At 32.3% G+C, this 25,222-nt stretch overlaps 1 protein-coding gene across 1 annotated transcript in view; it reads right to left on the reverse strand.

The window, feature by feature from the left end:
* Positions 1–435: 435 nt before the first annotated feature.
* Positions 436–25,222, reverse strand: part of KLHL4 (kelch like family member 4) — a 136,062-nt gene continuing 111,275 nt past the window's right edge. The window contains exons 4-11 of the mRNA XM_082715967.1: positions 23,834–24,030; positions 18,411–18,623; positions 15,995–16,181; positions 11,295–11,519; positions 9,196–9,358; positions 7,352–7,564; positions 3,924–4,095; positions 436–1,782 (exon numbers count right to left, since the gene is read on the reverse strand). Coding sequence (XP_082572093.1) covers positions 1,723–1,782; positions 3,924–4,095; positions 7,352–7,564; positions 9,196–9,358; positions 11,295–11,519; positions 15,995–16,181; positions 18,411–18,623; positions 23,834–24,030 — 1,430 coding nt within the window. The 3' untranslated portion in view covers positions 436–1,722. The remainder of the gene's footprint in view (positions 1,783–3,923; positions 4,096–7,351; positions 7,565–9,195; positions 9,359–11,294; positions 11,520–15,994; positions 16,182–18,410; positions 18,624–23,833; positions 24,031–25,222) is intronic.

Below are 25,222 nucleotides of genomic sequence, written 5' to 3' on the forward strand. Positions count from 1 at the left end.
CATCTAGAACTCTGAACACAATCTCCTTATTGGTGCCATCTAGCAGTGACTGGAGCATTGGCAAACTGGGCTGTGACAGGTCTGATAGATCCTTTGTTCTTTCCTTTCCATTCGCTCATTCTCCAATTTAACTTGACAGGCCAGACTGTGCTTTAGGGATGAAAGTTACATAAGTCTACTTCTACACGGATTTGATGAATTTAACAACTCAATAGAGCTACGTGTGTTATTTTTTACAGCATTTTCTATGCCTCCATCTGTACAACCCTGGAAATGAAGATGTGCACAGACCTCTATTTATCATTAAAGACAGTGGCAGTAATAAGAAACAAAGGAGGGGACTTTGTTTAAATATTTTAACTATTGGGACAATAAATATAAAAATTAAATTTAAGTTGCACTTAACATAATCTAAAATCACACTATATCCAGAGTAAATAGATTTTATTTAAATTAATTTTGTCAGTTATTTTTGTACACGGTATATTGCTCTTTTTTAAAACCTTAAAGGGTAGTAGCATGTGTTATTAGCATCTCTCTGGATTTTATTTGTTGGTTTCACATACTACAATACAAAGCATTTTTAAAAAGAACATTGCATAAATTCTAAAATCACATGTTTACTTGAAAAGTTACTTTCATATAGATGTTTCTTTTTCAACATTTTATCTATAGTAGGATAAATGGAAGTAGAGATTTAAAGGTAAGATAATACCCAACTAGATATTTTTCTTTTTAATTTTGAAAGTTTTTTTGTACTGCATATATCATTAACATTTTTTTTTCCTGGATGAATATAATATTGACAGAAACAATGTATTGGTACCTAAAATATAATTTTAGAATTAACCATGGATTTTGAACATTTTGGTGCCTTCTCAATTTTCCTGTTCTTTGAGAATATTTTTTTGAAAATTTCTTTAATTTAATAATAGTGCTTTATAGAGTTCAAGGAAATGTTTGAGAGTAGTACTTCTTCTTGTATCAATATAATATTTAATATTTTATTAGATAGATTGTATATGAAATTATAATATTTTACTAGTAAGAAGTTTAATAAGACAATTTGTTAAAAATACTGAATCTGTATTTGTGCTTTGAAAGATGGTGCTGTAAAAAGAGTAAGTCTGAAAATTTCAACATACTGTGATCAGAATAAAATAAAAATAACATGAGTTATTTTTTAGCTCTAACCCTCTAATAGCCTTCCTGTTGGTAAAATGAAGTATTATTTAGCTATTTGGGGTGTTTTTTAATAAGAGAGTGATGTCTTACTGGAAATAAGACTTCATATTTTAGCTTTAGATATTCTCTTTTATATTGTATTTCAGAAAATAGAGTATATTTTTTGTTTTGAAATATAAAATGTTTTTAAATTCTCACATTCTTAAGTTCAAAAAAATTCCAGTGTTTTCATAGTCTTTCATACTTTGGCCACTATTGATTTCCTTTAAAATTTTTAGTAATGAGGTTAAACCTAGACTATTTGATTTCCACTTACAGTATCAGCTGCAACAACATATACATTTAACACCTATATGTAATTCATGTTGGAAAACTTGTTTTGACTTTACAAATGAGAGTAATTATAGGTACATATTAAAAGAATGCAATAGTGTTCATGTTTGATTCCTAATCAAAGGAAAGAACATGTTCCTTCTTCTCTTCCTCCTAATCCATTTCATGAAATGTACAGTTTCCCTCCTATTGATAAAGATAGCTTTATGGCAGCTTCACCACCACAACACATGCTCCAGCTCTTCCAATGTTGACAGGAACTTCCTAAAACAGAATAACAACAAAACAAAACAAAAACAAGGAAAGAAATAATATCTTAATAAACTCTGTCTTCAATATAATATATCATGTTGAAGGTAAACAAGTCTTTAGCTATTCTGGTCCAATCTTCACCTGGTATAAAGAGTGAAAATGTAGTCCAGATAACTGTCCAGTGTGGCAGAAATAACGTATTATTTAAATTACATAGAGTTGAGTCTGAGAAGCAGGTGATTTTGATTGATAATTTCCCCATTTAAATAATTACAGCTAATAATAAAAACTATAGCTAAAATTATCAGCTTGAAATCCTTCAAGGTTTTTATTAAGTTTAAGTGAGATAATGAATAAAAATTATTTTGCAGATAGAGTTTATATATCCATTATTTGTTAGTTCTCTTTCAGTCTTTTCCAAGGTCACACATTGAAACTGAAAAGCCAGGAATAGAATCTAGGCCTCTTAACCTATTGGTCTGCAATTTTCAGAAAATTAAATTTCACAAGCTTAGCAAACATTATTTTTAAGATATTATTCTTTTTTTTAAATTTCTATTCAGCATAACAGTATTCTTGTTTTCACACCACACCCAGTGCTCCAAAATACCCACCACCTTGTTCCCCCAACCTCCCAACCACTGCCACTTCAAGACCCCCAGGTTCCTTTTCAGAGTCCATAGTCTCTCATGGTTTACCTCCCCTTCCAATTTCCCTCAACTCCCTTCTCTCCATCTCCCCATGTCCTCCATGTTATTTGTTATGCTCCACAAATAAGTGAAACCATATGATAACTGACTCTCTCTGCTTGACTTATTTCACTCAGCATAATCTCTTCCAGTCCCATCCATGTTGCTACTCCATAGTGTATATGGACGACATCTTCCTTATCCATTCGTCCATTGAAGGGCATCTTGGTTCTTACCACAGTTTGGCAACTGTGGACATTGCTGCTATGAACATTGGGGTACAAATGGCCATTCTTTTCACTACATCTGTATCTTTGTGGTAGATATCCAGTAATGCAATTGCAGGGTCATAGGGAAGCTCTATTTTTAATTTCTCGAGGAATCTCCACACCAACTTGCTTTCCCACCAACAGTGGAAGAGGATTCCCCTTACTCCAAATCTTATCAAATCCTTGTTTGTTAATTTATTTTCTTCCCTTCCATTCCTAGCTTGTCCTAAGCACTGATAAAGTAAGAAGCTACCAACATAGCAGAATTGGGGTGTTTCTGAGGGTCTTTAAAAATCAAATTGTCAGAGGGTAGAGATAGAAAGCCATCGTCAGTTATTATATTAATATATATTTAGAACAGTAACCAATTTATTGTGGGGAATAAAGGAAGTCAGTATAAAGGAAGGTGAGCTTAGAGACAAAATATAATGTTTGCCTGTTCATGGAAATTATGAGGAGTTAATTTTATTATTTTTTTAATTAAGCCTTTATTTAATTAACAGAACACCATTAAATATTTTGGAATAAATCCAGAGTTATCACTAGAAAAAAATATCAAAAATATCAAGTTTCCCTTTAGCATCCCCAAGAAGTCCTTTCAGGGTTTCTTCTGTTACTCTCCTTAGAATTTCTTTTGTTAGATGCCCAGCATTCTTGAGAGGGTTTAATTACAGTCTCTCAGTGTTCACTAAATTTCTTCAATGACTGATTAAGAATGAAGAGTGTTGTAGTTTATACAATCTCTATAAAATGGGACTGAAAAAAATTTCTCCTGGTCAACAACCAATAAGAGGGGCAGATATTTGTTAATGAGGACTTTGCACTTTGGTTCTCAAGTCATAATACATACTTAGAAAGTTGGCCAGAGTAAGGCTTTCAAATTTATTGACTTGTATTCACTTGAGTAAAGCTTTTGAATTATTGAATTAGATTCACTTTTCTATCAAATGAATGAGTGTATTAAGCAAAAAGAATCTTCCGTTCCCTTTCACAGAAGTACTGATGAATCCTGCCAATGACAAATTAGATCAACTAACTAGTACTCTATAGTACAGAGAAAGCAAATACTGCAAATTTCACTAAAAGATTCTGAGTAGGCCTTAGAGAAGAAAATGGAATTAATTCCGAACATATATTGTAAAGACTTTTATTAAAACCTGAAATGTATTCATTTAAATACTTTCAATGACAGTACCTCTTGCCATTCATCTTTCTGAGCATTGTATGACTCAACAGTGTTCAAATAAGTATGTCCATCATATCCTCCAACCACATAGAGTTTATCTCCAAGGGGACATAGAGCAACAGCATCTCGAGGAACACTCAGAGGTGTCACAGTTGACCATGAATCATTTTTTGGATCATACCTTAAGAAGTTTAGGAAGACAATTAAAAGGGGAAGTCAAATAATATTAAAAATAATAGACATTAATAAAATGTATACTTATCCAATATAAGGAATTAAAAACCTTAAAATATTAAAATTTAGTCTGACTAATAAATATTAAAAATAAGTACATGACAAAATTCATTTCAACAAGACATCACTTTAAGTATATCAAAAATGTATTTCATTTCTGAAATACTGTGCATCCTTTGATTAGTACTCAGATTCTTTATGAGGAAATTTTACATACTGTCATCTTATCATTATGAGGAAAATGCCCCATCTCTCTCTTTTGGTATGATGGTTGGAGAGCTTTAGATTTTCTCTTATTCTTTATTTATCTTTTTTTTTTTTTTTTTCCGGTAGGCTGCCTTGTAGTTTTGTTGATTTATTCATCTGTCATGCAGATTTTTATTTTGATGTAGTCCCAATAGTTTATTTTTGCTTTTGTTTCCCTCTCTTTAGGAGACATATCTACAAAAATTTTGCTAAGGCGCCAGAGAAATTACTCCCTGTGCTCTTTTCTTTTTATGGTTTCATGTTCAACATTAAGTTTTTTTTTTTTTTTTAAGATTTTATTTATTTATTTGACAGAGAGAGATCACAAGTAGACAGAGAGGCAGGCAGAGAGAGAGAGAGAGAGAGAGAGAGAAGCTGGCTCCCTGCTCATGACCAGAGCCGAAGGCAGTGGCCCAACCCACTGAGCCACCCAGGCGCCCCCAACATTAAGGTTTTTAATCCATTTTCAGTTTTCTTTGTGTGTGTGTATGGTTTAAGAAAGTGATCCAGTGTCATTGTTTTTACATATTGCTGTCTAGTTCTCCCAACATCATTTGTTGAGGAGATTGTCTTTATTTCCATTGGATATTCTTTCCTACATTGTTGAATATTAGTTGATGATAGAGTTGTGGATTTATTTCTGGGTTCTCTGTACTATTGCATTGATCTATAAGTCTATTTTTTGTACCAGGACCATGCCATTTTTTATTACTACAGCTCTTTAATATAACTTGAAGTCTGGAATTGTGATGCCTCCAGGTTTGCTTTTCTTTTTCAAGATTGCTTTATTTGGGGTTTTCTGTGGTTCCATACGAGTTTTGGGTTGTTTATTCTAGTTTTGTGTAAAAATGTTGATATTTTTATAAAGATTGCATTAAATGTGCAATTGCTTTGGATAGTATACACATTTTAAAAATTTTTGTTCCAGTTTTGGTGACATCTTTAATTTCTTTCATCAGGGTTTTATAATTTTCAGAGAACAATACTTTTGCCTCTTTGGCTAAATTTTTTCCCTAGATATTTTATTGCTTTGGTATAATCATAAATGGGATTGTTTTCTTCTCTTTCTGCTCTTTCATTATTAGTATATAGAAATAAAACAGATTTCTGTACATTGAATTTTTCTCCTGAGACTTTACTAAATTCATTTGTTAGTTCTAGTGGCTTTTTGTTGGAGTCTTAAGGATTTTCTAGGTATAGAAATCATGTTATATTTAAATAGTGAAAATTGGACTTCTCCCTTGCTTATTTGGATGCCTCTATCTATCTATCTATCTATCTATTTATTTATTTATATTATTTCTGTTTTTTGTCTGATTGCTGTGGCTTAGACTTCCAGTACTATGTTGAATAAAAGTGGTGAGAGTAGATATCCTTGTCTTATTCCTGACCTTAGAGGAAAAAGAGTTCTTTCACTATTGTGTATAATGTTAGTTGCTTGTTTTCCATATGTATGGCCTTTATTATGTTGAGTATATTCCCTCTAATCTTCTATTTGAGAGTTTTGGATATTGTACCTTTTCTGCATAAATTAAAATGATGATACGGTTTTAATATAATCAATCTTTTTAAAAGACACATAAAAACTATGGCAGGTCAATTATTTCCTATAAGAAACAGAATATTAGTGTTCTCAATTATGATTCAGTGGTATGTTTCTCAGAAGAAAACTTATAATATTCATATTTGTCCCTTTAGTCTGTTCTTCCTAAGTTCTATCCTTTATATCTGTTAGATCAAATTCCCCTAAACTGTTTTCTTTGTGTATTCCATTCCCCTTAAATTTAATTTTCCCTTCACTACAAGTTAAAATGCAAAGTCTTCCACTTAAACATTTCAGACTATAAAATGATCTGGCACTTATTTGAATTTTTGATTGTCTTCCCAAATTACATTTCAACCTAAAGTCTCTGCTTTTATCTACACTTCCTTCTCCTTTTAATCCATAGCTTTTATTGTGAATTTTCTAGACCTGAAATGTATATTGTGTATGTACAAAATACAAATTTTGTATTTTTTTTAGGTTCTCCATGAATATTTTCTGTTCACGGAGAACTTATTTCTATGTTCTAGTTTTCTAGGTTCCTCCATGAATATTTTTGAGTGCAGCATCCCATACTGATTTCCATCTTTGAATTCTGATAACTTTACTAATTGTAAATTTGTGAGTTGGCCTTAAGTTAATATATTTTAACTATTATACATTTTTTTAAAAGATTTTATTTATTTATTTAACAGACAGAGATCACAAGTAGGCAGAAAGCCAAGGAGAGAGAGGGGGAAGCAGGCTCCCTGCCGAGCAGAGAGCCCAATGCGGGGCTCATTCCCAGGACCCTGGGATCATTACCTGAACTGAAGGCAGAGGCTTAAGCCACTGAGCCACCCAGGCGCCTCATTAACTATTATACATCTTGAAGGGCATGTGATTGTTATAGTTGCAAATCATATGACTGAGTTATTGAACAAACCTATCACACTTTATCCAAATGAAGGTCTCCCATTTAAAGAATTTATCTTTGGAAAATTAAACACTTATTGTAATAGAGTTATTGTTCAAAATATAATTAACATTTTTTTTTGGAAATTCTTTCCATATAGTCTTCATCCTTTGGGGACAAATATTATTTTCAAGATACTAAAGTCATATTTATTTGAGATGGTGAATAGGTTGAGTGGTATAGTTTGGCATTAAATTTCTTCTTGCATCCCATTTTTTACATTGTTTTATAGGGTGATTATCAAACATTAAAAAAAAACATTTAAAGGATATATTTCTTATGGTGCACCTAAAATACATTAGAGGGAGTTCTTCAAAATATTTTGAGCCTAGGAATAAGGGTGCAATTAAAAAAAATCTTCTGAAAGGATTAACATTTATTTGGAAGACAACTTTCTAGTAGCCCTCTTTCTAATTTCTGACAAAATAATATATTCTTAAATAAATAGAAATATTTTACCGTTCCACACAGCCAGAAAGCTTGGAACAATGGCTAGAAGCAGGGGCATCATGACCTCCAGCAACATATAAGAATCCGTTGTATGCTGCAACTCCCACACCTCCACGTCTTTTTGACATTGAAGCACACAGACTCCACTTGTTAGTGTGTGGATCAAAGTATTCCATTGATTTGAGGCAGGAACTTCCATCACGACCACCGATAGCATATAGCCTAGGAAATAAGAACAGAAGTGTGAGTGTGTGTATTTGTTTGTGTATACAAGCATTTTTACACACACACACACACACACACACACACACACACCCCTTGTACAAAGCATTTAAAGTTTCTGATTCTATGTTCTACTCCCTTAGTATTTTGTAGTGGATGGCCTGAGTTCGTGAATGGATAATTACATAAAGGCATTTTTCAAGGTCTACTTCAAACTCCCAGGCTTCAATGTTTTCATGAAAGTTTGACATTATGGACTAAAACATCCCATTAGAAATGAAGAGAGAGGAAATAGCAAAACATTGGCAGTATTTGTCAATTATACCTCAATAAACCTGGAAATTAAAATAGAAAAGGGTAGGTAGGATTTTCCAAAGACTAACTACAGCAACATGACAAGTTTGGCTAGGTTCAACTGAATAGCATTAAAATCCATCTTGTATTTATGAACTGATTTACTTAGTATTAAACATTAATCATTAAGAAGGTTAACTTAATAAACAATTACCTATCCTATTTCTTCCATAAATTTTAGAATGCCAATTCTTATGATGAGAAGAATTTTTTTATTTTTATTCTAATTTAAATTTAATCCTGCATCAATGAAAAATAAACATTTATTGAACCATATGTTTATAACTGACTTTTATGCTCAGTTGTGAATAATAACAAGTCAGTAAAACAAGATTGTTCCCAAGTCACTTGATATTGAGATCAGACCAAAGATAAGCAGATTAAGGAGTATTTTAAGCTCCAAGACACTGTAAGTCAGGGTATCCTCTTAAGAATAGACATTTACTACTTTGTGCACAAGGTTCTATAAACAATCTTTGTTGAAATTTCCCAGTTATAATACGAAATATTGAGTATATATGGTCAGTACAGACACACAAGGGTGTCTCCTGCCACTGATAAATTCTTGAGTCTGAAATTGTCATCATTAAAGTCCCTTCTATATGCTGTTTCTAAAGGTCCTTTGTCAGGAAGGGCATAAGCCCCTGGAAGATGTAACAATTCAACAATTTAATGTCATTGGATTTTAATATATTACCTTGCGTTCACGGGCAAGTGATCAGGAAAGGGGAGAGATTCAGAAAGATATGATTTGGTGTACTTATAGAGTTGGGAACCCTGAACACTCAAGACAATGAAGGATAGAGAACAAAAAGACTTGCCCTATTTCAAGACAAACCAAAGTTTTAATAAGAATCATGATGTAAAAAAAAAAAAAATGGTAACTTCTCAAAGGCAAAAGTGGAACTTCTTTGCCTATAAATATGCTTCTCAAATTTAATGTGCTTACAAGTCACTTGAGGACAGTTTTAAAATGCCAGTTCTGATTCAGGAAGTTTAGGGTGGGGCTAAAATTCAGCATTTATAAATAGATCTCAGGTAGTGCTGATGCTCCTTGTCCAGGACTACACTTGAGTACCAACACAATACAAAATATTTAGTTAAATGTTCATTTTAGACAAGCATTTTCCCTTATAATGAAGGGAAAGTTCCAACAAAGGACCTTTATTACTGACATCCCCGTCATTGTGAATGCTTATTAATTGATGGACCACATCACCAAAGTGTTGTATCACATAACCTAGGAGTAAAGACCTTTCATATTCGGGTTTACTCACTTATTGTTTAAGGCAGCAACACCAACTGTGCTTCTAGGAGTTGACATACTGGCCACATAATTCCACTGATGTCCCTCAGGGTCCCATCTTTCTACAGTATTTAGATAACTCCATCCATCATGACCACCAACAGCATACATTGGTCCATCAAGTGTGGCTACACCTAGAAGATAAAAATAACATGAGGTCTCACCACATATAATGGATTTTTTTTTCATTTTGCAAAATTGTTTTTGTTTCTTAAATGGTTTTGTGTATACGTTATAATTTACTAATCTTGATATGAAACTAAACATGGTATCTTCACCTTAGGATATTTTCAGACATAGTTATTGTTATTGTATCATACATAGTTATATAGGTTATCATTGTTCTAATACTGAGGTTAATGGAGGTAGTGGAACACACCATTTCTAGGGATGTAATAGAAAATGAAAACTATTTTTTAGCATAATTTCAACATCATTTTTTTCAATATAAGAGAGATGAGACATCTATACTGAATCTTAGGTAATTCTTGGGTTATTCATAGGTTACATAATTTGTAGGTTAAAACCATGGTAGGTCTTTTTAAGCCCTGCTTTTTAGTATAGTGATTAAAAGAAATTCCCATGTGATAACCAAATAAACAGGGATTTTTGAGGTTTAGTTAGAAATTTTTTTCTTGGGGTCCCTAGGTGACTCGGTCATTAAGCGTCTGCCTTCAGCTCAGGTCATGATCCTCTTGGGATTGAGCCCTGCATTGGGCTGCCTGCTCCCACAGGAAGCCTGCTTCTACCTCTCCCATTCGCCCTGTTTGTGTTCCCTCTCTCACTGTGTCTCTTTCTGTAAAAAAAAAAAAAAAAAAAAAAAAGTTACATTACATACAATGAATAACCCCTATCCAACTGCTTCTCTGGGAATTCACATAATTGACCTTTCCCCCCACCTTCTTCACCATCTCAGTTAGCATCTCAGTGGTATAACTTCATCATTTCTACCTTCTTAGTAATACCAGTTAGATTTTAAAAACTTGCTATGATTTCTCTGTAGGATAGTTTTCTAAGTAATGACATAACTGAGCTGAAAAATTATATAATTTATCATTTGACATAGACAATTTTTTTAGATAATTTGTGGAAAAGACAATACCAGTCCTGAACCTTACACTTTTTAGATGTGTAAATCAGTTTTTAACAACTAAATTAAATGTAAAAATATCAATGGAAACAAATAAAACATGTTTCTTGTGTATTGCTTTCAGATATATTATGGGAAGAATTATGTCTCTGAATTGTTAAAGAGATTAGCAATCGATTTAAGAAAATGCAAAATGTTTAAAGGGAAAAATTAACACAAAAAATTTTAAAAAGCTACTATGCTTTTTAAAAAAACTCTGAGGTATTAAAAATGTATGTCATCTAAAGAAAGATGTACCCTGACAAATATTCAGGAGAATCAATGTTCCCAACTGTTTTAGAAGTCTCCACTTCATCTTTCTTAAACTTCTTGGAAATCTCTGACTTAAGTATAATTTAGAGTTGCCCTCAATCAAAGCAAACATCTCCACCTTGGAGCATCCCAAGCCTTTTGCTGAAATACAGATTTGCCTTATATGGGAAGGGACAAAGTTCATATGATTAGAAACATAATGTCTTTCCATCATCAAATGCTTTTTGTTTTTTTCTAAATTAAGGTTAGATGAACATTCCCTATTTTAGTTTTATGTTTTTTAATGATGCATTCTTTGCAAAACTTTTTATCCCTTTTAAAATGGTACCTTTTTAAAATAAATTTGAAGGGACGCTGAGTTAGTAAGTATGACATCTGAAACAAGAAAAAGAAGCTTTTACCATTTGATTCATCTTTTCAGCGTTTTGGAGATGTTTTGACTAAGGGTTTGGCTAAATCCCAATAATGTGCACTTATGATGAGCACTGGGTGATGTATGAAGTTGTTGAATTGCTATATTGTACATCTGAAACTTATATAATACCATATGCTAATTATACTGGAATTAAAATAAAATAAAATATTACTAATGTGCAGCAGTATTTAATTTTTAAAAAGATCTATTAATGATACATTTTTTTAGAAACAATATAACATTAAACTCTTACCTAAGCCATGCCTATGTGTTGACATGGGAGGCATCACAGTCCAGATTTTGCTAACTGGATTAAAACATTCCATAGTATTCAAAGTTTTTAAACCATCTCTTCCTCCCACGACATAGAGCTTATTATCAATAACTGCAACTCCAAACTGAAGCCTACGGCCATTCATGGTGCCAATATGTAGCCAGCTGTCGGTTCTGAGATCATATTTTTCAATTGTAGTGGTACCTTTTAAAGGGATATTAAACAATGGAAAAATTGCATGTATAAAAATTTTAGTTGACATCATCCACATTATATTTATGTACCTATAATTTATAGTATATAATCAATGATTGCAACTCAAATTAAAGTACCTAATGATTCCCTAACCTGTTAATAAGGCAAATGAACTATTTTTGGTTGCTACTACCAGATCCAAATGGAAGAGTTAGAATAAAACAGTTCATTTTAATATATATGGTTTGTATACTTGTAATGGTTTCTTTGGTTATACTATGTTACTGTTAGTACTAACACAGGTGTCAACATGATAATTTACGACAAAAAATTACTTTGGAATCTATTACCAACTCTTTACACATACATTATTATTTTAATTACCCTTGGTCATTCAATATATGAATTAGTGTCCCTTTATTTTATTCTGTTGTGTGTGTCTATGTTGATTTAAAATACAAGTGACTAAAGAAACAGGAATGAAAATTTTTAAATGGGCCTTTTGTGTTGATTCATACAATTTTCCATAATGGTAAAATGAAGGATTATAATTAAAATATATTATGATATTTATAATTATTTATTATATTTAGAATTTAATTCTGAGATATTGCTTACTTTGGTGTTAAAAAATTAATTTTCTACTCAACTACTAAAATGTTAATTTTACTACCATAGTATATTGTGACTACTGCCATAGTAAATTGCCACTAATTCATAATAAATTGATAATTTTTGCATCCATGTTCATCAGTAAAACTGGCCTGCAGTTTTCTTTCTTAGTAGCATTTTTATCTGATTGTTATCAGAATACTAGCCTCATACAATAAGTTAGAAAGTTTTCCTTTCTTTTCTATTTTTTTAGAATAGTTTGAGAAGAATGGGCATTAACTCTTCTTTAAATGTTTGGCATAATTATCCCATGAGGGCATGCAGCCCCGGACTTCTGTTCACTGAGAGACATTGGATTACTGATTTGATTTCCATTGCTGATTATTGGTTTATTCAAGTTTTCTATTTCTACTATTTTGGTTTTTGTAGTTTATATGTTTCTAGGAACTTATCCATTTCTTCCATGTTGTCCAATTTGTTGGCATATAATTTTTCATAATGTTCTTTTATAGTTATCCTGTGGTGGTTGGCTTTTATTTCTCCTCTGTCATTTGTGATTTTATTTATTTGGTTCCTTTCCCTTTTGTTTTTGATAAGACTGGATAGAGGTTTATTAATTTTTTTCCAAGAACTAGAGAACTAGGAACTAGTTCTTTGGAAAAAATAAAAAAATTGATAAACGTCTAGTATACACATAGAGTGTACTTAAGACAGCTTTTGGCAGATTTAGGGAATTTTGTCACAAATGCACAGAACCAAGCATAGGAAAAAGCAAAAAAAAATTTTTTTTCAGTTGTTATTCTACTGGGCAATTTGTGGAGAAAATATCATTCATTAGTTTTGATTAAAATATATTTACATCTGAGGTGTATCCATTGGCCAATTATAATGCCATGGTATGAGATCATACCGAGTCAAAATTTAAGCAAAGTACATTGTATCTATGGCTGCTTCTGAAAGTTTTTCTACGTATATTAGTTTAGTGAAGACAGTGCTTATTTCTTTTCTGTAATTTTAGATCTTTTCTGATGAATAGTGCACTGTAAGTATTTATGTTTCAAGACTTAGAATTTTCACAATAAAAACTTGTGTATATAAAGATATTCTTTATCCTTTCTCTTTAATACCTCCATCTTTCACTTGTAAGATGGATTTTGCTGAATGCTGATTTACAGATCTACAATTGCTTTATTTATTACATTTACTATTTACGTTGTAAATAGAAAAGAATATCTTTTCTACACTAAACATTTCTGAATGATCCTGTTAAAGTGGGAATATCTACAAAGAAACTCACATCGATTTTCACTCTGTCAACCAGCCTATTTCTTCTGAATGTTTTCAGATCTCTCCACGTCCTCATTCTAATATTCCCAAATCAGTCTTCTTATCCACTTCTCCCTATTTTAATTTTCTATTTCAAACTCTTTTCATTAGTGGAATTTACCAAAAAATGAATTCAGATAGGAAATGAAGACTAGACTGCTCTACTTACTCAAATTACAGAGATATTAGTAGTGAAGTAGTCAAGAAATTGTCCAAGGTTACAATAATCAAGTATGTACAGAAGATTTACACTGAAATAATGTAGAAGTCTGTTTTATGCCAAATTATTTTTTTCTTCTGGGCATAAGATGAAATATAGAAGATTATTTTTGTCTATGAACATATATAACTGTTAGTTCTATATCTTGAATTCTAAAGATTTCTTCAGCCCATTTACCTCCCTCCACTATTGCTTTAACTAATTAAAATGTAAATCCCCTAACTGGCCTATAATGTCAGCTCTATATTTGATGGGAAAACTTAAATTAGATTTTTTTTTTTAACTGAGGTCTCTCTTTAGGACTCATTTTATGATGTTTCTGTGTATATAGATCTTCTTCCCTAAAACATGGCAAATATAGTTTCTCTATTCATCTCTAAGCTCTTATTCAACCCTCATTTATAACCTGGTTAAGAGAAAACAAAACAAACCTAAAGTTGTCATCTTGTTGGGAACATGATAGTTCCTATACCTGTGAATATATATGATTTAGCATCCTAAGTTGTTGGGTCACATCCTTATGAGGTTCAAACTGGAACAATTCCTAAATCAACATGAAGAGGCCCAATGGTGCCCACTGCAGATTTCCCCTCAAGAAGCCATGATAAAATTGACAGTGGGAAATAAACTAATTGACTTTTTATTGTACAAAGTGTAATATATTTTTTTTATTAAAGCTATTCAAGTTTGATGGTTTAATTAAAATATACATGTCTTTTGGAGTTATCATCATCAAATATAATACAGATAATTAGCTTTTTCTACCTGCATGTATTAGTTAAATTCTTGGTGTAACTATTGTAATTTGTCAACAAAATTACTTAAAATAATGAGTGATTTTATCTAATGAAGCTTACATGGGTAAGAACAATTAGGTTGAATAGATAAAACAGTGTATAGATAAATTTTAAATAGCTTCCAAAATCTTTGGTAACCTGAAACTTTTGCCAGGTTAAATAATAAATTGGGTTAAATTCATTGGATGTCCAAGTCTTTACAAAATAAGATAAAATGTTAATGTTTTAACATTAATTACTAAATATAGGTCTATCTGGTTTTCACTTCTTATTACAGAAAATTAATATACTTTGGTCTGCCAATAGGCATGATTTATGCTTTATTAAAAATTTCCAGGGTCCTGGGATCGAGCCTCTCCTCTGCCTGCCTCTCTGCCTACTTGTGATCTCTGTCTGTCAAGTAATTAAATAAAATCTTTAAAAAAATTTTTTATAAAAAGTACATTTCTACAAAATATAAAATATATTCATAAATTTGCCAATCTAAAACATTCTGGTTCGATAGACCATTCACAACCTGTCACTACTTAGTTCTCACTGGAGAAAGATTTTAAGAGTTAAAATTCTGATATATGTATTTGAGACTGCTGGAAATGATAAGGAAAGCAAGTCTGTATATAGGAAAATAGGAGATATGTAAGAAAGGTATATAGAATAATAAAAATACATTTTTATTGAGGGAAAGAAAGGTAATTTTTCCTAAAATGAAACTGGCTATGTAGACATAAGGGTTATGACAAAATTTGAATTTAAAAAAGCAGTTGTAGAAAGTTTATGTAGGGGAATCTTATTTATGGTTAGGATTCACTAAGATTGGAAAAAATGAATTTTAAAAGTACAGTGATATAAGTTTGGAATTTGGTTCCAATTGGAAATTGGCTTAAATCTGTCAAAATGACAAATTTTTCTTTTATTGTTCATCTACTCTTGATAAGAAATTATAAACAAAGTATTTTATCTTTATTTGCACAGAAAAAAAAGGTTTCTATGTTTGTTTCTTATTAGGTCTTTGGTGACCTAATCTTCTCAATATTAAAGGAGGTCACCCTTTGTTTTTGTCTTTGGGATCTATTATTTTTAGCTTGGTTAAGTAAATAATAAAATATTAAGTTTTATTGTGATCTATGATCTTATTTAGTCCTATGGTTTAGAATCTTCTAAGCTTTTTAACAAACTTCCTAAAAATTCCCTCTGATTTATTCTATACTGGGTAGATGGTCTTTGAGACATTAGTCCACCATCTTCCCAAGTTGCTGACTTTCTGAATAAAGTAACGTTTCTTTTCCCACCATTACTTGTATCTTGAGTATTGATTTTCACATGGCAAGCAGCTGAACCCCAGTTTGGAACCAGTTTTCCATCCATAAGGTAAGAAAAAAATAGCAAAATTACATAAAGTGTGCTATTTATTAAAATTAGCTTTAGATGCACAAAATTTAATATGGATTTAATGCCACCTTCATAATTTGGGGGGTGTTGAGAATATCATTTTTTTGAATGATACTTTCTAAATTAATCATTCCTGTTACCTTTCATAGTATCCATGCCTCCCACAGCATAAAGTGCCCCCACAGTTGATTTTCTAGGCTTTGTCCGAGGGCTTTGCATCATATGTCTTCTCTCAGGTAAGAGATGGTACTTCATAGCTTCCATTAGAAGCTTCTGACACTCAAGATTACCAGTAAAGATGGAGCTATTTTCAAGATCCACCAGTAACTGAAAAGTAATGATGTATGGTATATGAAGTAAATTGCCCAACAAGAAAAATAACATATTTTTGCTTATATAACTTTGGAGAAAACTTGAGCTAATTCAGATGTAAAAGTGTTAGTATTTTAAGTTACTTAGTAGTATATTTTTATGTTCACTTAAGATTTCATAGTAGTACCTACTCATCTGTTCAGATTTATTTGACATATTAAACATCTTTTGACTAGATGCACATGTAGTATCAAGAAGTGAAAGTGAAAAGACACTTATAAAATGGGTTATTGAAAGCAGTCTAAGAGACTAGCTATGTCTACACAAAGCAAGCATCTTGCAGTCTACTGCATGTAGCTAAATAAGCAGCCACCTTATTGGTGGATTTAGAGAAGCTGGTACAAACATGCCCAGTTAAAATAAAGTAATATCACCCATAAGGAATTGCACCTTTATGATCAAATCACTTCTGTAAAGTATTTTGAAAGTAGATGCTTTTTATTTATACATATATATGTGTATATCAGTAAAGCATATGTGTTAGTAGGTAGACAAAACATCAGTAGTAGTACGTATCAATCCTTTCTAACCATCACTGCCTGGCAGACACTAAGAACCTCATTGAATTGGATAAAAGCTAAGTAAAATATTTTTGCTGAGGTGAGCTGAGGATATGTGAAGAAATTGTTTTAGAATTTTACTAAGTGTCATTTATATTGGTTCACTGGAGTTTTGGGTCTATAGCATCAGAGGACATTGAGAGGAATTGCAGTTTGGTGTAGAAATGTTACTTTCACCCCATAAAACTTCCCTGAAGTTTTCCATTCTACAGTACTTAACCCGAGATTAGTTCTCATCTTATCTTTAATCTCTTATAGATCACTATTTTGATTTGGCTGGTGAGATCTCTGGTATTTCCTTAATGCATATGCTGCTGAAAATAAGTTTAAAAAACTGGACTATGTAACTTATTTTCAAAATATTCTTCAGGGACTTAACACCATTTTTTTCATATATTTCATTTCTAGAATATTTTTTAAAGTAACTATTAAAATTGTTTTAGAAATTCTATAATCAGTTTTATATTACCCACCACTAACAGTCCACATTTTAGGCATAATGGATACTCAGGAGTAGACGGCCAAAGACCATCAGTTGTGTGTTTGGGCTAGAAAATTCTCCTTATTCCAATAAAGTAAGACAAGTCAAAACTAAGCAGTTTAATGAACAAACATATAGACTAAATTCAAGGGCCTCCAATGCATCTCAACCTTTTTCATATCTAAGAATCCTCTGGCAAACTTATTAAGATATGGATTCCTTGGCCTCACTCCCATAAATTGTTTCAGTAGGTCTATGGTGAGGTATTGGGAAACTGGGTTTCTAATAAGCTCTCAGGAAATGCTATGTTGCTAGCTCAGGGCTATTTTGAGTAGCACTGTCTTAGAGAATCTAATAAATCATATAGACCCTTTCATGAGAATAACACTTGTGCACACATATACACAAACATAAAATTTCCAAAGATTCTGAACCTTGGGTCTAAAATTGCATGTATATTTTAATGTTTCTATTTTAGTGTTACTATTGCCTTGCCTCGTATAAATTTGTATACCAAAGAAGGCAGTGTTCTTTCATTGCATATGGATAAATTCTTAAGAGTAAATATGTAGCTCCATGGATTTAATTAACAGATAAAAGTTTTTAAAAAGTAGAGAAATCATCAGTAAATTAATATTCTATTTTTCAATATTAACATCTAATTAGTAATTTGTTGAAACTAGACTAATTTTAATGTTAATGAAACTACTGATCCACTAGATCTAGATGAAGCTCCTCCTTACAATATGGATGAGTAACTGACTTGCCTAGAAGGTGGGCAGTAAAAGAAAAAAAAAAGCCTAGTCATTTTCTCTGCTTCTTACAAGTGCTGTTTGGTAAAGAAGAAATTGAAATTAAAGAATATGTTTTAGAGATTATCTCTAGAATTTTTAAGGATGATCTATAGCTTTTATTTTTTTATTTCTGTCTGCATCATAGATAGTGTTAATTGAAGGCTGGATAAGTCCTTCTGTGAGACAAGTACCATACTCTCCAGTTAACAGAAATCCTCTGAATAAAATAAAATTAGACCAAAATGAATGGATTATATAAACAAGTGAATTAAAAAAAAAGGAAAAAAAAGAATGGATTAATGTCTAGCGGTAGTTTAGAACTATGTGTTACCTGGGTAAATTTCCATACCTGTGGTGGAAGTAATGGCAGTCTGATATAAGAAAGCAACATTGCTAGGTATTGTTGCCTAGCCTGTACATCGTATCCCATCCACTGCATTAAAGCATGGAGAATTGTTTCTTCATCAGGAACATTAATGTCATCACTGCACAGAAGTTTTGAAATTTCATTAGCTGGAAGCAGGAGAAATTCTTGGTTCTTTATTACCTCAATGAAGTGTTCCTAGAAAAGAAAGGTCTTCTACTGAAACTTTGTAATTTAGAAATGTCTTAACAAAATAAGCATATAAAAGCACTTTGTTAAAATTCATAAAAGAGGGGCACCTGGGTGGCTCAGTGGGTTAAAGCCTCTGCCTTTGGCTCAGGTCATGATCCCAGGGTCCTGGGATCCAGCCCTGCATCAGGCTCTCTGCTCAGCAGGGAGCCTCTTCCTCCTCTCTCTATGCCTGCTTCTCTGCTTATTTCTGATCTCTCTGTCAAATAAATAAATAAATAAATAAATAAATAGAATTATTTAAAAAAATTCATAAAAGACAGTAAGGACAGATAACGTGCATTTATAACAAATAGGTGCCATTACTGTCTGTGACAGAGGACATGGGGAGTCTTCTGAAGCTGAGGAGCCAAATGTTCCAACTGAGAACACAGGTAAAGGGCTTTATTTAGTCATTGAACAAAAGTAAAGAGCTTAAGTATTTCATAGGCCACATGGATAGTGTCTGAGTTGATACAAATGTTTTTCTTTCCTAGCTATTGTAGGTGGCAGCAGTTTATGATTCCAGAAGTGACTAACCTTTTAGTGTCTCCTGTGGAATAAATGGCAAAGTACAGATTCAAACCTAAGTCTTCAGTTCTATTCCATTTTGCTCAAGACCTCAGCTGCCTTTCATAAGTGACATAATTTTTATGACTAGGTTAAGAAAAAGTAAAATTCTAAAAATGTATGGTTAGCGATTACTGGTAGTGTATACAAGCTCTGAGAGTTTATATCATTATGTCGATATGATGGAAGACCCTATCTACTCTCTAATGAAAGAAAAGAAAAATAGAAAGTAAATGAGAGAAAGAGGGAGAGATTGGCCCAGTTTGTTAAAAAAATACTCAATGGCTAATGTGGTTATGCATTTGAAAAAGGTAGGAATGATTCAAATAGTTTATATGATCGTTATATTTTTAGTGAAAAATTAGAGATTACAACAGAATTTGTTATGGTTCCAGCGTAACTTCCTGATGCGACTACTGAAAATTTTTTGGCTTAGTCTAAATATATATATTTGAAGTATCTACATAAGGCACAATAATATCCACTACTGTAGAGAAATATTTAGTTAACCTAGCAGATTAATTTTAACTTATTTTATTTTTGAATTATTTTATTTCTTTTTTTAAATTGATTTATTTGACAGAGAGAGATATCACAAGTAGGAAAAGACACAGGCAGAGAGAAAGAGGAGGTTGAGCAGAGAGCCCGATGCAGGGCTAGATTCCAGGACTCTGGGATCATGACCTGAGCAGAAGGCAGAGGCTTTAACCCACTGAGCCACCCATGCACCCCTATTTTATTTCTAATTTCAAGAAAAACACTTTCTTCTCTACACTTTTTGAAGAGGTTTGATACTCATTTTTTTTCTTTGCTTCATTCCTATTTAGATGCCCATTTATTTATTTATTATTTTATTTCAATTATTTTTTTTAATAAACAGAGCATATTTTTATCCCCAGGGGTACAGGTCTGTAATTCACCAGGTTTACACAACTCACAGCCCTCATAGATGCCTTTTTAAAATCCCTGTTTTTTTCTTTTTAAATATTTTTTAAATATTTTTTAAATATTTTTTAAATATTTTTTTTTCAGGAGGGGGGTTGGGAGAAGGGGGTGGGATTATGGACATTGGGGAGGCTGTGTGCTTTGGTGAGTGCTGTGAAGTGTGTAAACCTGGTGATTCACAGACCTGTACCCCTGGGGATAATAATATATGTTTATAAAAAATAAAAAATAGGGGCGCCTGGGTGGCTCAGTGGGTTAAGCCACTGCCTTCGGCTCAGGTCATGATCTGAAGGTCCTGGGATGGAGCCCCACATCTGGCTTTCTGCTCAGCAGGGAGCCTGCTTCCTCCTCTCTCTCTGCCTGCCTCTCTGCCTACTTGTCATCTCTCTCTGTCAAATAAATAAATAAAATCTTAAAATAAAATAAAATAAAATAAAAATTAATCTGAAGGTGGTGGGAAAGCCCCGCATTGGGCTTTCTGCTCAGCAGGGAGCCTGCTTCCTCCTCTCTCTCTGCCTGCCTCTCTGCCTACTTGTGATCTCTCTCTATCAAATAAATAAATAAAATCTTAAAATAAAATAAAAATTAAAAAAAATTTAAAAAAAGATACTCTTTTTTTTTTAATCCACACACACTTTGTTGTAAAAGTTGCTAGATTTATATAACGTACTTGCTAAGTGTTTCATCAGTGCAGACTACTGTTTATAGAATTACGATGGCTAACTTAATGTGTTCACTTATCCTTGGAGTCTAGTGTTTGGATCAAACATTATTCTGGGTGTATCTGTGAGGTTGCTTCTGAATGAAGCCCATTCACATTAGGGAGGGCTACCTGTTTCATACAGTCTATGATTCAAATGTTTGTAATTGAGTCTTGAGAGTTTAATATTATTCTTAAACATTAACATTATTTATGTTTTTATAATATCAATACAATATTACAAAAAACACTATTTGGCTACATTTCTTTATTTATAGTAGATACGAAAATAACTAAAAAAAGCAATAATATGTTTTTTGCACATCCTGCTTAACACTCGAAATCAGTCACATAATAAGAAAAGAAAGACAATTTCTTTTTTTTTAAAGTTTTTTTGACAGACAGAGATCACAAGTAGGCACAGAGGCAGACAGAGACAGAGAGAGGAGGAAGCAGGCTCCCCGCCAAGCAGAGAGCCCAATGTGGGGCTTAGATCATGACCTGAGCCGAAGGCAGAGGCTTAACCCACTGAGCCACTCAGGCGCCCCAGGAAGATAATTTCTTTTTGAGCAACAAAAATAATTTTAAGCTGTTTATCAGGATGTGTTTTTACTGTGAGAGTAAGATATTAGACAGGAAACGTAATACTTAGTTTAAGAATATAAGTAAATTAACAGGTAGTTTTCAAGTTTGGCTTTTGTGGTAGAATTAATCTTTGAACTATGTAACTGATGTTCCTATAGACTATGTGGTAACTATATGTAGCATATAAGAATATAAATAGTATAATTTAATAACATATTAAACAGTCCATCAATGATAATATACTTCTCCCCATAATGCTTCAGCTTCAGGACTCTGTTTGAAACTTCAAATTTTGAATAATGACCAGGGATGGGAAAAAGAGGAAGAACATTTTACCAAGCAAATTTAGAGAATTAAAATATAGAAAGTTGAAAAATTTAAGATCTGTATTAAATGTTAACAAAATAATGTTTATGTGCTCTCAATATCAAACTCATAATGTTAATTTTATTTTTAGATGTTATTCTATTGTTTTCTTTTATGTACTTGCCTTTTTATTTTTGAATCTTGTCTTAGCTTGAAATATTTATCTTTTTGATTGGGTTTCACAGAAAGATCCACCTCATATTTTCCCTGCTTCAGAGGTTCAAAAGTTCATTTTTTCCTTTGTGTCACAGAATTATTAGTATTAATGTAATTTAATATCCTCTACCTACTTTTTCTTGCCTCCTTACAGACAGTCTGTATTTCATGTCACTGTCACTTGATTTACAGTCTTATCCTATGCAACTTTTAAAGAATAGTCACATACAAACATGTTCAGTTAATTTATTAAAATTACTTATAGAATTGAGAAGGATTTTAAATTAATTAAGTTTAAAGGATTGAACTGCAAGTTGCTTTTAACCAAAATAGATATTATTATTAAGACATAAAATATACGTTCAGTAGAATTGGCTGATTTTGATAGTTCTTAAGCTCTTCCAGTTAATATTGATATATTAATTAGTTTTTAATTAATTTTTGAATGTTACTTAACTTTAATTAAAAATCATAATGTACATAATTTTAGAAATTAAAGTTCTAATGTTACAAAAATAAGGGACAAATAATCTGACTTAAAAATGAGCAGAAGACATGAACAGACATTTTTCCAAAGAAGATAAACAGATGGTCAACAGACACTTGGAAAGATGCTCAACATCATTGAACATCAGAAAAATACAACTGAAAGCTACAATGAGATTTCATCTCACATCTCTCAGAATGGTTAAAACTAACAGCACAGGAAACAAAAGATGTTGGTGAGGATGTGGAGAAAGGGGAAACCTCTTACATTATTGTTGGAAATGTGAACTGGTGCAGATATTCTAGTAAACAGAATGGAGTTTCCTCAGAAAGTTAAAAATAGGACAGCCCTATCATCCAGCGATTGCACTACTAGGTATTTACCTAAATAATACAAAAATACTAATTTGAAGTGATACATTCACCCTGATGCTTATAACAATATTATCAACAATTACCAAATTATGAAAGAACCCAAATATCCATCAACTGATGAATGGATAAAGAAGAAATGGTATATATATACAACGAAATGTTATTCAGCCATCAAAAAGAATGAAATCTTGGTATTTGCAACAATATAGATGAAGCTACAGAGTAGTATGTTAAGCAGAATAAGTCAGTAGAGAAAGACATATACCATATGATTTCACTCATATGTGGAACTTAAGAAACAAATGATAATGGGGGTTAAAAAGAGAGGCAAGCCAAGAAACAGACTCTTAACAAGAGAACAAACTAATGAGTACCAGAGGGGAGGAAGGTGGGGGGATGGGTTAAATAGGTGATGGGGATTAAGGAGTGCACTTTTAATGAGTACCAAGTCTTCTATGTACATGTTGAATCACCAAATTGTGCACCTGAAACTAATAGTGCACGGTATGCTTACTAGCTGGTATGTAAATAAAAGCTTAAAATAAACCAGGGACAATATATTTTCTTAATACTGTGGATTTGACTTAAAATATATTCTTATGATTTAGTTTTTTTGTGGTATGTTCATTTCTCCAAGTTTTGAGATTGAATTAAACCTTTTTAGTTAATAAAAAATGAGAAACTTGTTTGAATACCACTCAACCAAATATTTTTATCTAATATCCATTATGTATAAGTCATGTGCAAATTATATGAATTTATACTGCTTTTTACTTTTATCCCAACATTATGGTCTTTACTTTGGAAAGGTTACATATATATACATAGATATAGATAAATATCTATACACACACACACACACGCACCCATGCATTATATTTTTATATATAATACACACACACACATGAATATGTACACATATAGATCAGCAAATCATTAAACTAGATATTGTGTCAATATAATATTATAAAAGTCAATTTGAAGCAATTGATTTTACCATTGTGTACTTATGTGCCACACTCAGGAGCTCTGTACAGCCCTGGGCATCACCAAATGATCGAATTCCTAAACAGTTTGAAGGATGGAGATGCTTTATGAGAAAATTGGAGCATACTTCAATGACTTGAGTCAATTGCAAGACACAAGCTGCAGCCAGCAAATTTTCAATAGTATCTTCTTTTAACTGCAGGACACCTAGGTGGTTTGAAAAAGTAAAGAATGATTATATTTCTCATAAAGTAAGACACAGCTAACTAGTAGAATTTTTCAATTTCTCTCATTACTAAGGCTACCTTTCCTAGTGCCCAGTAACCACTATGGGAATACTTTTAAAAGCCACTATATGAGGGACACCTAGGTGACTCAGTCAGTTAAGCCGCTGACTTCTTCTCAGGTCATGATCCCAGGGTCCTAAGACTGAGTCCCACATCAGGCTTCTTGCTCAGTGGGGAGCCTGCTTCTCTCTCTGTCTTTTTGCCTGCCACTCTACCTGCTTGTGCTCTCTCTCTCTCTGACGAATAAATAAATACATGCAAGGGTGTCTATAAAAACACTAATAAGATGGCTGAAGGGAGACAGACTAGATTATCAAACACAACTGTAGCAAATGAACAGTGAACACCACTACTGCAAATGAGCTATAAAAAAACATTTCATACGGAATACTAAGTTTATAGTTTATATTTTTCTTGTAAAATGCCTTAAATGGATTCCATATGATTTCATAAGCATAAAGAAAAGAGTAAATATATACTGTGAGATGCTCTGTGTTTGTTTCAACCTCTAACAAATGTTGCCAAAGGGTGTCATCCATCAGTAGACTTTCTTGAGTTGTTTGTTTTTTGTCATGGAATTTGAAGGGAGAGTCCTGCCTGTACCTCATGAAATCCAGAGAAGTTATAAACTATACTGATTCAGATCTGAGATTCACCTACTACAGACATTGAAACTTGGCCCAGTTATTAAGAAGAATATTAATTTCTTAATGAACAAAATCATAAAACTCCTAAAAGACAGTAAAAAAAAAATTGATCGTGGCAATATTTTCTTGGATAATCCACCAAAAGACAGGTCACAAAAGCTAAAATAAACAAGTGGGACTGCATCAAACTAAAAAGCTTCTGCATAGAAAGGAAATATATATTGAAAAGGTAATCCACAGAATGAAAGAAATATCGCAAACCATATATCTGATAAGGGGTTAATATCCAAAATATATAAAGGACTCATAGAATTCAATAGCATGAAAGCAAATAACCCAATTAAAAAAAGAACAAGTAGGGGGGCCTGGGTGGCCCAGTTGGTTAAGTGTTTGCTTTTTGCTCAGTTCATGGTCCTGGGATCCAGTTGTTGATCCTTGCTCATCAGCAAGTCTGTGTCTGTGTCT

The sequence above is a fragment of the Mustela nivalis genome (assembly GCF_964662115.1).
Source record: "Mustela nivalis genome assembly, chromosome: X".
Lineage (NCBI taxonomy): Eukaryota > Metazoa > Chordata > Mammalia > Carnivora > Mustelidae > Mustela > Mustela nivalis.